The sequence below is a fragment of the Adiantum capillus-veneris genome, chromosome 20 (genome assembly GCF_014529385.1).
Source record: "Adiantum capillus-veneris isolate H3 chromosome 20, ASM1452938v2, whole genome shotgun sequence".
Taxonomy (NCBI): domain Eukaryota; kingdom Viridiplantae; phylum Streptophyta; class Polypodiopsida; order Polypodiales; family Pteridaceae; genus Adiantum; species Adiantum capillus-veneris.
The window spans coordinates 72,257,131-72,270,065 of record NC_140950.1 but is presented as its reverse complement, the minus strand read 5'-3'; the positions used below and the strand labels follow the sequence as shown (position 1 = coordinate 72,270,065).

Here is a 12,935-nt window from a genome sequence, read left to right as displayed (position 1 = left end):
AAGGATAACCTAAACCTTGTCAATGCTTAGAATGCTTCCCAAGAGTAAGCAAATGTACAAATGTTAAAAATGAACAAAATTTTTGTCTTATAAGAGTCTCTTTTTCTTTATTGTGCACAAAAATGAAGTAGTATGCATGCTTAGATCAAGTTTGCGGAGACGACGTCTCCTGAACACCAAGAAGAGCTTGTCACTCTACTATGGAAGATGATAGGACTAATGTGCAGACATGCTTGCGGCAGCCTCAGGCTCTCAAGCGCCAAATAGACTAGTCATCCATTGTGGAATGATGTCGTAGGGTAACATAGGGATCCTCTACCTAATAAGAAAAGGACTAATGAATATGCTTTATCTTCTCTACCCCATAGTCGAGGACCCATAGTCGAGGACAACTATGATTTCAAGAGAGAGGTAATGTCATAATAATCAATATCTAATTCTCCTAAATGATTTTCTCATGTTAAACTGATCATTTAATATGGGGAAGTACCAAGGGAGAAAAAGCTAGAATATTGGTTAAGCTAGCGGACCAGCCACAGTAGGGATCCAACGGAGGGAAAATAGGCATCCAAAGGGGGGGCCATCTAAAAAAGAGCCATGTGCAACAATGGGCTTAAAAGACCCTAAGGTTCAACCCATTAAGACTGCCAAAATGCTAAGGTTCCAAAATTCAAAGGTTATGTCCAAAGGTCAAACATTGGGGGAATTGGATGCTTTATGTGTCTCCCAAAAGTCTTTGGCAATCCCTACATAGAAGGGGGCGAGCCTTGCAAGTAGGGGATGAGAGAGAAACTCACACACACACACACACAAGCTCCCTTTACACAAAGGGAATGAGGGACACATGTCAGCTCCCTAGCCCAGATGCCCACAAGGTGTACCCAATTCCTATTGATTGGCTTGGAGGTGGACCAATGAGAATTAGGCTAGAGTAAATCTGGTTTAATTAATTTAAAAACACTTAATAAAAGAACCAATAAGAATTAAGCTCTCTAGAAGACTATTGGACAGTCTCCCAAGGGGACCAATGAGCATTCAGCAACCCAATGGCTTGCCTGATTCCTATTGGCCATGAGGCAAAGGGGTCCAATGAGAGTTTAGTTGAATTAAATAATTACCTAAAGCTCTCACAAAAGGGGAAAAGCGAACACATGTCAGAAGGCTATCACTTATGTTGCTTAATTACCATTGGCTAAGCCTGGGGAGGTCCAATAGGATTCTAGCAAGAGCAAATAGCAAGAGGGGTCGACCAAGAGAGAGAGAGAGGGGGCTGATTTTTCAAAGGCATTAACACCTACACACTCATACTAGCTCACGTGTGAAGTAAAGAAGACTCTCTCTCCTTCTCAAGCTTTAATGGAAAGCTTATCACCTACTCCAAGCTTGTGAGAAGGGAGGCCTACACCAACAACTCTTGGCTTTGTGATGCAAATCCAACCAAGAGCCAAGCTTCAATGCATGCTCATCTCCTCTACCATGCTAATTACTAAGCTAAGCTATGCTAATATGAGTGATTATGTGAGGAGATGTACATCTTTCTCGTAAGAATACTCCTTCTTCCTCTCAATCTACTCTCATACCCCGCTAGCTCTCACCATCTTCGAAGGTGTGTGAGGTCTTGGGTCTGAGACCGTGTGAGGGAATTGATGTTGTGTTTGATAAGTGTTTTGCGTAGTGCATGAAGTTTCCATCTTCATTGCACTAGCTAGTATTGAAGGAACACAAGAAATTGTATTGTAAAATGTCTCTCTTGATGGGAGAAACCATAATACAAAGCCTTTTGGAGGGGGGACCGGCTCCATGTAAATCTGGTCCTCAACTGTTGTCAATTGCTTAATTTCTCTCTCTTTTGAAGTATTGTTCATGCTATCTAACTAGGCGTTATGCTTTTTGTTGCTCTCTCCACCCAAGCACTCTTGTTATTCTCATTAGGAAGCTATTCTAATGAAATGCTCACTATGTTCATGCTATTTTCCGCTACACACAAGTTACTAGACCATTAAATGTTACATCAGGATGCTTCCGAGAACGCTGAGGTTGACCGACCGCGATGAAGATGGGCTGAAAACGCAGCTGAACTGCAGGGGCAATGGGGAGGATGATGACGCAGGCTCCAAGCTCTTCCATTGCAGAACGCAGGTGTTGAGCAAAACACTAGCAGATGCTGATGCTACTGCTCTACCATGCTGAAAACGCTTGTCTCCATTGCTAAAAATGCAGCTTCGATTATGGACTTTGCTTTGCCGCATGATGATCTGGCGATGTGCTACCGTCAAGCTCCCAACAGGTGCTGAAAACGCAGCCGTGAAGTGAAAAACGCCTAGGAGAGAAAAACGCCCTTTGCTGGTCTTGGCTGCACAGATGGGATCTGTGGAAAATGAATGACCTCGGCCTTCTTTTATGTTGACTTACTAAATGGTTTGTCTAGAGATTATGTCCCTTCAGTGACCCTCCAATTATGACCCCTCAATAACTGAGGATAATAACATCAGGACCACTAGAAACTTACCTAACTCATGAATGACTAATTTGATCAGGACAAGACCTTGCAGGTTCATTTCCCTCATAGAGGCCTACATGACGACACTTCCAAATGCCTGCAAACACATAATAAGTTATAACACACGAAAACCGCCTTGTACAAATATGTGTGTAGTAGAGGGTGGGTATGCAGCCTAACTAACGGAATCCTCTGGGCATGCAAGTCCTGAGAACAGGCTCACAACGGTGCCAGAGGATTTCCCTAGGCTCAGACTAACCCTAGCTAAGCCCTAGGATGGTTCAGCATGTCCACGTGGCACATAGGGCGACTGTGCACATGAGATTCTTCTCTTTCACATACCACCTACAAAACCCACTCTTATGATGAAGACTCTCTCATCGTATGTGCAAACAAAGAACTAATATTTCCTTGGAGTGGCCAGCTTGTAAGGGTTTCCTCATGCACAAACGAACACGGAGAGGAAAAAAAGAACAGACACCGAGTATCCACAAAATAATAAACATACTAAGCATCCATGGACCACTAGCATCAACCTCCACACACAAGAGTTCCATGTGCAAAATAAATAAAAATAAATTACCATAAACTCCCACCATCAATGAGCCTTCTGTGCTCTCCTCTCTAGCTAGTAGCCTCCCATAGCACCCTATGCAAGAGGGTAGAGAGCCTGTCGGGCTAGGCCATCACGGCCCCATGAGCTCTAATGGTTTTGTGCATGTTGCCATGTCGAATGCACAAGCAGGACGAAGCTCTAATACCAATGTTAGCCACTCACTGGATCCATCCTACACACATGACATGACAACTCGCGCATAAATGAGCGTAGAGAGCCAACATCAAACTCACCTCCCAACCATAGAGCCAATACAGGGCTCACCCCCAAGTCTGGGAGCCTATAGCTAACGGGCTAGCCTCTACCACAAGGGTTGGTGTCCCATACCACCAAGCCCACACCAAGCCGGTGTGCGGGAGAGCTTCCAAGGGCCTAGAGTCCAAAGTGTGGTGATCACACAAGATGGCTAACATATGAGCCCCAAGTCCTGTTTATAGGATTCCTTAACCGCCCTAACCATAGGGCCATGTTCACACTTGGCGAGAAGCGCCCATCCTGATGTATGGGGACGCAACAAAAAGACTCTCCAAAAAAAATGAGATTCCTTTTTAGACGTTCGTGGCATTTTATTAAAATTGTTTTTAAAAAAGGACACTCAAATGTCAAATTTTGGTACCAAACTAGTGCTAAAGTAAGACCATAAGCACACAGGCCATAATGTACACATGTCAACCATCCCACACATTGAGCAAGAGCAAGGAGAAACCATCTAAAACGACCACAAAACAAAATGTATCTACATTTAACACGCTGCCCCACACCCCTCTCAAACAAAATACACACGTGCATTAAAAGAAAGAATATCTTACCCAAGTGGCCAAACATCTCAAATAATTGGGTAGGACTCGGACTTTATTACCAAAACTTGCCAAGGCTTTCCTAATTCATGCTTGCCTTCAAAAATTTCACTAAGCGCTAGTGCAAGATATTGAATATCCTTTTGCAGTGTGTTAGCAATTACCATTGCAACCTTTGAATCTACAGATATATACATAAATGAATCTAGCAAAAGCCCACATTCCCTTGTAAAGGAAATCGACAAGACAATGTAACCATCAGCTTCATCGTGCACAGCAACGACTGCATGCTATCAATGTTTACAAAAGCCACCCTTATGCAAAAAAAATCTGCAATTGTTGGCAGTTTATGTTTTCTGGGAAACACATTCTACACGTTTTGATAAAGCTCAAATTTGTCTTCGTTCCAACATATTTTGTGTCTCATGTTTTGTTTTCTTTTTTGTGTAAGTTGAACAGAACTTTGATTTGTTGCTGAAAAAGTCTTGAACCAGCCATCTCTTGTGGAAGTTGGGTTTTTGATCGGATGATCAAAAAGGGTTTTCATGAGAATTGCGTAGTATGGCATTCCCATTAACGTTGTCAGTCTCCAATATGTCTAGAACTAGATATTGACATATGCTGCCACCCACATGGACAAGGCACACATGAGCTTACATTAATAGAAGATCTGTATAACAGCATGGGCACAGGACACACAGACACATGAGCTTACGTGAATACAAAGGTCGTTTATCAAAGAATAGGAATTCTCACACTAATTGGCAATTATGATTTAGCCTTTTAAACTTACCTTTTTCCTAAATAATGAAATGCATGCCTAGATAAGAGTGTGCTCCTCTATGTTGGTTACTGTTATGTCTGAGCGTCTCTCTACCACCTTGAAAACAACTACATATCTTTTGTGCTTTATGCACCTTCATATGGAATATTATCGGATGTATTTTGTTTGGAGCATGCGAGTCATTAAAACCTCTTGCATATGCCCAGAAAGCTAGTTCTTGTAACTTGGCTTCATGCACAAAGAAGTAACCAAGGGATAAACAAAAGCTCCAAAGGCATCACAGGCAGCAATCACTGCAATAGTAATAGAACTGCAGAAGAATAACAGTTCAATGCAACTGTTATCAAAAGCACCCCCATTGATACTAACTATGCTAAAGCATGAAAATAATTGCAAGAAAGCGAATAAAGAGTGAGGTATATTTAAGAGAAAAGGTCTGATGTGAGAAAAAAGAGGGGGTGCAACACCTCACAGCACACAAGTTTGCTCACTATCTGTCAGCTTTTCATCAGTAGATCAGTTTGCAGGTTCATAAACGCTCTTAGACCATTATTTATAAGCATCGTAATGAGGTTGAAAACAACAACAAAAAAACCTTATGTCATGCACACATATTCTTAAATAAATAAAGGGTCATACCTTGTATTGCCAAGATATGGTTCTTGGAGGCAGATAAACAAGCCCAATGCGCTGAACAAGCTTGACCAGAAACTTTCTAAGCAGCAAGCTCTGGGTTGCCAAGGAAGACTTGGAAAGTTGACTGGCTTCTTCCCACGCTGTTGGTGTAACAGGATAAAGGATATCTCTATCTCCCGCCTAGAATATAAAAGCTGAGCGGTTATGTGATATAAGAGTGAACCAAAAAAGACGATACATTAAGTTTCATCATAGTTAACTAGAGGATATTGAAATTTGGGGGCATCACCTTAAAAATGGCAGCCACAGCTCCCATAACTCCAGGTGCCAAGAAAACCCCTGCCGAGTTCTCTAGAGCAGCTGCAAGTGCTTGTTGTGTCCAAGTCATGAAGCTGTGAAATCAAACTGCTGTGAATATCTATTTTTTTACAATTAGATATATGAACATATTAAAACTGCCCAATGGAAAACATTACGGCCAGCAAATTCTCTAGCTCTTCCTTTATCTTAAAACAAGGCTGGCATGCTTTGCATTAAATTTCTGCATCCAGGCAGGCACTCCACCCCAAACTTGTTTATACATTCCATTTTCTTTATGGCATATTTCTTGCAAAAATCAAAACGTTGGGTTTCTCCATACCATCTCTCATGTTCCAGTCTTTAAGTTACAACATTCCTTGAAGCCTCAATATAGCACAATCAATTCAGCTAGTGCAATAGTTTATCCTTTCAAGTCAAAACATATTTTTAATAAACAATAAAACCAAGAAATACGATAGCTTACTCTCTAAGAGCTGTTGGCATGTCTGGGCGTGTTAGAAGTCGTGATAGAAGTACTCCAGCCATCTCACGCATTGGACCTGGGCTCGCAAGATAGTCTTTGCATAGTGTCAGTATTTTCCCAACCAAAGGAGGAACTACCCTTGAAACAGTTAGATCTATTTCTGTAAAGGATGAATCCACAGATGCTATGTCAAAGGGAACCAAAACCAATATAGATAGCCACAAGAGGAGACAACACTTGGTCTCCCATTGTCCAGTGCTCTCTTCTCGTAGAATACTGGTTTCCTCGATTTCACTATGACATGATTGCAGCAACTCCACAGCAGGTTCCAAATCAGAGACATGGTGTGGAAAGAACTTGATCACAGTCTTGTAACCACAAACTGTCACAAGGGTATATATTACACTGCAAATTTTCTTCATAGTACCCAAGCTTGGATTGCCTGTATTGGCAGATGCTTGTTTGCGTAAAATCTCCATTAAAGGGCACACCATGCTCTCCAGATATGGCTCTAGCAATTGACCTTGTTCTTGATACTTTTCCATCTGCAGAGTCCCCTTGAATGTTAGCAAGAATTAAAGGCATTAATGTATACATAAACGATGTAACATTTTTATTAATGTGTATTAAAAGCGAAATAATTTCAATTTTTCTGTATGATATTTTCTTTCGACTTACTTGACACTACATATGTGAGTAAGTGATGAATTGGTTAGGTGCATATGTCTCTCCAACCTATGGATCTTGGAGCTAGCATGTTGAAGTTGACAAAATGCATTTGCATTTTTGGTTGTGTGGTTCTTCTAAGACTACTGCGAAATTTGCATGTCTCCAAGTAGATCTAAGAATTCTGAATTACCCGTTTTGGCTTGCACCAGAATTCAGAGTGTTGTCCAACTACTTTAATGGTGAACTGGTTGGACAAACTATTTTGGCTTGCATGTATGTTTCAGTCTCCTTCCAAGTTTTTTGTCGTTTTCCTCGACTTTACTTTTATTATTAGCTGAATCACTACCCACCATTTGTCAAAGGCACTCTTTTTTCCAGGGAATGTAGCTATTTTTGAGCTACTTATGAGTGATTGCACTATTTCATTGGTTTTTCTCACATTGCTTCGTTTTTCTCACATTGCTTCATTTCATCGGATTGTGAAACTTTACCTCGATGCTTTTGGTTTAGCATAGTCTACTCCAAACGGAACCCAAAATTCGGCTTGGCCGGAGATCTGGTGCAATGGGATACACAAAAGGGGAGTCACTCCGCTCCTTTGTCAACAGATGCCTTGATTTTGATGCTAAAGTCGCGGATGTCTCTTTGAGCTTCGAGGATACTGAGAGCTAACAGTATTCTGCTGGATGACTTTATGAAATGGAATTCCTGATTATAATACTGATTTGTTATTGACTTCTTTTAAGTGCAGGAACTGATAGACGAAATGACTGCAGCCCTTTGGTCTGATTGATCTCGAATAGACATGGTTGCAATAGGGGTTAGTCAATCGGACATCGATGAGGTCCCAATTGGATCTAGATGCGATTGCTAGCTACATTGCCGATAAATCATGGTCTAAGATCCGAATGAATGTTGAATGTCATGTGATGTCCTGTGATGTCTAGTGATGTCCTGTGATGTCCTGCGATGTGACTGTCCATTGGTACATATGCTAGATGTGTGTTCCTAGTACGTAGGTACTAACAGTCAGTGTCTGCTAATACGGTTTATGGCTTCTGTCTGTTTTGCAAGCGTAATCGAGGGCGATTACAATGCTTTCAAGAGGGGGGTATGTCACAAAGTGATGACGTGTCTGTCCGAGAGCATTCGGGAAACCCTACTCCTGACTGCTGCTGAAAACCCTAAATCTGCAAACCCTAAATCTGCAAACCCTAAAACCTGCCAAAAACCCTAAAAACAACAAAAACCTAACCCTAACCCTAAAAGTGCAGCAGCAATGATTTCCAAATTGATGACGTGGCAAAATCCCATGATTTGCGACGTTTTTTTTTGGAAGCTTTTGGCGTCAGCTTTTGGCTACGCAAATTGAGCTTGTGAGAGAGAGAGAATTGATTGCTTTATTTACAACACTCAAGAGAGTTTGTGCGAGATAGAGAGAGAATAGTTTGCTTTTGATTTGGAAGCTTTTGGGGCTCTGCTTTTGGCATCCCTTGTAAACTTTAAATAAACGGAGAGGGTTCTCACTCTACAGAGCATTTGGACGCAGAGTCTGAGAGTGAAACCCTAACCGCTCTCTTGTACTTTGATCATTGATTAATACATAAAGAAATACCGAAAGAGGCGCCAGTGTTTGGGGCCAATATCTCTAGGCACAGAACTCCGTCAGGCCAGTGCAAATCTATTGTGATCTGTGAATTGTTTTGAAGTGGTTATTTGTTGCTGTCGTGATTGATTCTTGACTTGGAGTGTCCAAGTCTGTTACACCTGCATCTAGCACCCCTTGCGTTTTGGCTTGCTTATGCCTAGCTCAGCATACGGATCATCAAGACCTTCGTGTCCTTAGCACCCAAGTACCCACAGTACCAAGCACCAAAGTACCCCGCAGTATCCAGCACTTAGCCTCCTAAGTACCAAGCATCCACCGCAATACCCCTCAGCATCTACTACAATACCCTTTAGTATCTAAGCAATATCAAGCATCTGCATCAAGTACCCAATAGCATCTCAACATTTCATTGTATCAGCATTTGTGCAAGTAATAAAGCAAGTACTTGCTCTAGCAACATAGCAAGGGGACCATTGAGGGTCGTTCAGACTCGACATTTGGTGTCGTCTCTTTTCTCTCCCTTTGTGTCTCTCTCGTTCATTGTCTTCAATTCAGTTCTTGTTCAAATGAAGTAATGTCACGTGACACATCCAACCCGATGTGTCAATGGACAAGCTACAGCATGATCAGGGTTCAGTTCAATGAAGTCAGTTTAGAATAGGAAGTGATCTGGCACTTTTTTGAGTCTGTTCGCAGACCGTGCATGTCCAGTCACTTAGTGTAGATGCATATCCTCTGGTTGCACACAACATGATCATTAGTATTCCCACCAAAATCCATCAGAATCCTTCAAGGGAATTTTCTAGTGCATTTAGCCTATTTTACCTATTTTTGGCATTTTTCACTTATTAATTTAAGTGACTTTCCAACAAAAGTAGGTAGGGCAATTTTGCTAAGTTTGTATACAAGCAAACTAGAGCTAGCACTATTTGGCAGAAGAGGCAACAGGAGCCAAGCTCAGCAGGCAACTTCTCAACAGGACCTTGGCGGTTTCCCCCTCCAAGCAAGAACTCCCATGCTAGCGTTTTTGCATCAGCCATTGCCTAGCGTTTTCAAGATCTACATCACCGCCAGCAAGTCCCATTGTTAGGTGCAGCAGAATGAATGTTGTATTTTCTCAAGATTAGTGATCTTTATTGCTCAAGGTTCCTTTTAGTTCTTAGGGAAAGAGAGAGCTTCCCGTCTGTAGAGTGTTGTGGTCACGAACAAAGTGAGTGGATTGTGCGTGCAAGTGAATGAGACTGAGAGAAGGAGACAGAAGAGATACGACACCCGAGAGGTTGTAAAACCCTCCTCCGAAGGCCCCACTCTCGTCGACGAGAGTGGTCTATTCTTTGATTGCACAAAGGTGTACAATGGGTATGCAATGGACTATGCAACTTGGTCTATGCCGATGACGACGATGGTGACGATGACGACGACGACGACAACGATGGCTGAAATCTGAGATCTTCTAATTGCTGAATTTCGGGACTGTTTCGGTGGCTAAAAATGACTGTTTTGGCTGCGTTTTCTTGGCTGAAAAATGAGGTTTCTTAGGGCTGAAAACTGATGGTCTTTACGGGCTGAATCTGCTACACTTTAGGTGAATAATGCCGGTCTTAATTTGCTGGTGAAATCCAAAAACGCTAGGGGCTGAAATTGGTCCTTCTGTCGCCGGGGTTCTGCAAATGCAAAAACGCTAGGCTAATCTGCTGTGTCGTGATGACGCCAGGGCTGATCTGCTGTGCACAAATTGCCAAGGCTGATCTGATGCAAAAACGCTAGGTCTTCTATGGAGAAAACGCCAGAGTTGTCGCGGGGGTTGGTCTTGCTGAGAAGTTGCCTGTTGAGCAAGGTGCTCCTGCTGCCTCTTCTGCCAGAAAGTGCTAACTTGGGTTAGCTTATATATTAACTTAGCAAAATTGCGCTACCTACTTTTGTTGGAAAATCACTTAAAAATAATAAGTGACATACCAATAAATAGGAAAATAGGCTAAATGCACTGGAAAATTCCCCTAACGAATGCGAATGGATTCTGATGGGAATTCCGATGACCATGCTGTGTGCGACCAGAGGATATGCATCTATGCTAAGTGACTGGGCGTGCACGGTCTACGAATAGACTCACAACAGTGCCGGATCAATGCTAATCTAAACTGACTGAACTGACTGAACCCTGTTGTGGTGTAGCTTGTCCACGGACACATAGGGTTGGGATGCGTCACGTGACACCCATTGCATAGCGTATTTGCATCAGCATCTTCGCCAACAAGGCCCAGCTTCTAACGTTTTTTGACAAGACATCACTAGCGTTTTTGGGAAGCCTTCATCTCTAGCGTTTTCTGAAGATCCAGCGTTTGCAAATTGCGTGCCTTGCAGTCTTCAGCCTAGAGATTTTCAGCAACGAAGACCCATAGAAACAGCCCCCAAAATCAGCGTTTTACGACTAGCCGCAGATTTCAGCCCATAGCATTTTTGGACAGCAGTAGAAAGATTGCAGATTTCAGCCCTAGTGTCGGCCTCGTCATCCCCGTCGTCATCACCGACATAGCCTAGACTTGCGTCAGTCTCATGCATACCATTTGTACCAGATTGTGCAATCATAAGTAGACCACTCTCGCCGACGAGAGTGGGGCCTTCGGAGGAGGGTTTTACAATGTCTCTGGTGTCGTATTTCTCTTCTCTCTCTATCTCTCAGTCTCATACACTTGCACGCACAGTGCCCATTCACTTTGTTTGTGATCATAGCATTCTCTCATTAAGAACGGAAGGCTCTCCCTTCCATAAGAACAAAAGGAACCTTGAGCACAGTTCGGAGCACTCATCTTGAGCAAAGCGCAAACATTCATTCCGCTGCACCTTGCATTGGTACCACAAGGTCACCCCCAAAAGGCCAATACAAGCTGTCATGCCTCATCTACCTCCCACCCACCCACTCCAGTAATATGCGAATCATTTGTGTTCTTGAAATCTATATAATATAAAATTAGCACACCTCCCTGTAACTCAAGCAATGAGAGGGCATTTTCAAAGTCCGCAGCATTTTTCAAATGTGAAATCCATTCACCACAATATGAAACAAACTCCTTACCAAAGCCAAGATACCATAACCTGAAGATGCTATACGTAAGGGTCAAACTCACAGCATCCATCAGCAATGATATGAACACAAAAACCCAGGGTGAATAGGTAACATGCAAGTGATGGTTGAGATAAATGCGCCCTGGCCTACTTCAAGAAATTTCATTGTTACACGAGATTAAACCACTTCTGCAGCGTATATTTGCTCCTATGGGCACTCATAAAGATTAGCAAGTGCAAGAATACATTGATGGTGCTAATCCTCATATTGTATAGACACAAGCGGACTATCTTTTATTCTTCTGTAAAGCATGTTGCAGAAGGCTTGCACTTGATGTAGGTGCTATACAAAGCTACTGCTGTGCAACCATGCACACCGTGCAGATCTCCAAAACGACATACAAACCGAAGGCTTCACACTGGAGAAGCACTTACTATGAGTTGAGCTTTCTTAATTTCTGGCATGGGCACATCACCATCGCCAGAGACCATCGCTGAGATCAGGGCTTCAAGAACTTTCCACTCTAAGACAAAGGAGCGCTTAAGAGCTACAGAGCACTCATCGGGCTCTGCATTTGCCAGCTGCCGTCTCAGCTCCTCTGCTTCTGCTGCTTCTGCATCCATAGTCGTAGAGCAAGGAGAGAATGCAGCCCAAATTTCAAAACTTTCACGTTGGACAACGAGGAAGCTCGTTGTTTCTCGCTGATCTGCAAGTAAATAACCAGCCACCCCGAAACTGAACTTATAAGTTTATGCATCCATAAAATAGCGCCTCTAGTAACTAGGATGGTGTAGGGAACGGTCCCTCTGCGACCCTCACGACTAAATAACATGGGGTTTTGAATGAAGACCGCAAAAGCAGAGGTAAGTTCGGCCATCCGGTTTTAAACGGACGTGTTCGAGTTTACATTTTCTGTCCTAGTTTATTTTTGCGTGCGTGAGTTCACCATAAAGAGTTTATTTCACGCCTTGATGGCATTAAAATGCACGCACCGCACCCACGTGGTTAGCTCATCACGTTGCCATGGCTCACGTTGTGGGTTCGAGTCGCGGGCAAGGCGCTGACTTCGCATTTTTGTTGGCTACCGACGAAGGGGTCATTAAGGTTTAAGAAGTGTGCATTGAGTGAGACCTTCCATTAGGAAGAGAATGGGGTTTAGAAGGGCCTCTTTATTTGGCAGTTTAAGAAAGTCAACCCTTTAATATTAAGAAATTAATCAAAGGATAGCTTTTGAATTTAAACAAGCAAAATGGCTAGTTTATTTGAATTCAAAGTTTTCCCTCAAAATGGAATTTAAAATCTAGCGGGTAAAACCATATCATGTAGCATATCTATGGAAAGAGCTCAATGCGTAGATTGTAGATCTATGATCTCCTCTCAAATCGAAGATCATATGTGGGAGTTATGGAAGGCCAAAAATCCTTTGACCCCTCTTACACATCTCTTACACACCCACCATTCTTGCACACATGGCAT

At 42.6% G+C, this 12,935-nt stretch overlaps 1 protein-coding gene across 2 annotated transcripts in view; it reads right to left on the bottom strand.

Moving 5' to 3' along the window:
- The window catches only part of TTN1 (ARM repeat superfamily protein), a 130,211-nt gene extending 117,995 nt beyond the window's left edge, over positions 1-12,216 (bottom strand). The window contains exons 1-4 of one of the 2 annotated variants that reach the window (XM_086492562.1): positions 11,894-12,216; positions 6,118-6,662; positions 5,623-5,725; positions 5,337-5,513 (exon numbers count right to left, since the gene is read on the bottom strand). In XM_086492562.1, coding sequence (XP_086348688.1) covers positions 5,337-5,513; positions 5,623-5,725; positions 6,118-6,662; positions 11,894-12,082 — 1,014 coding nt within the window. In that variant the 5' untranslated portion in view covers positions 12,083-12,216. The remainder of the gene's footprint in view (positions 1-5,336; positions 5,514-5,622; positions 5,726-6,117; positions 6,663-11,893) is intronic. The other variant, XM_086492561.1, reaches the window with a different exon arrangement.
- Between the last annotated feature and the right edge of the window lie 719 nt (positions 12,217-12,935).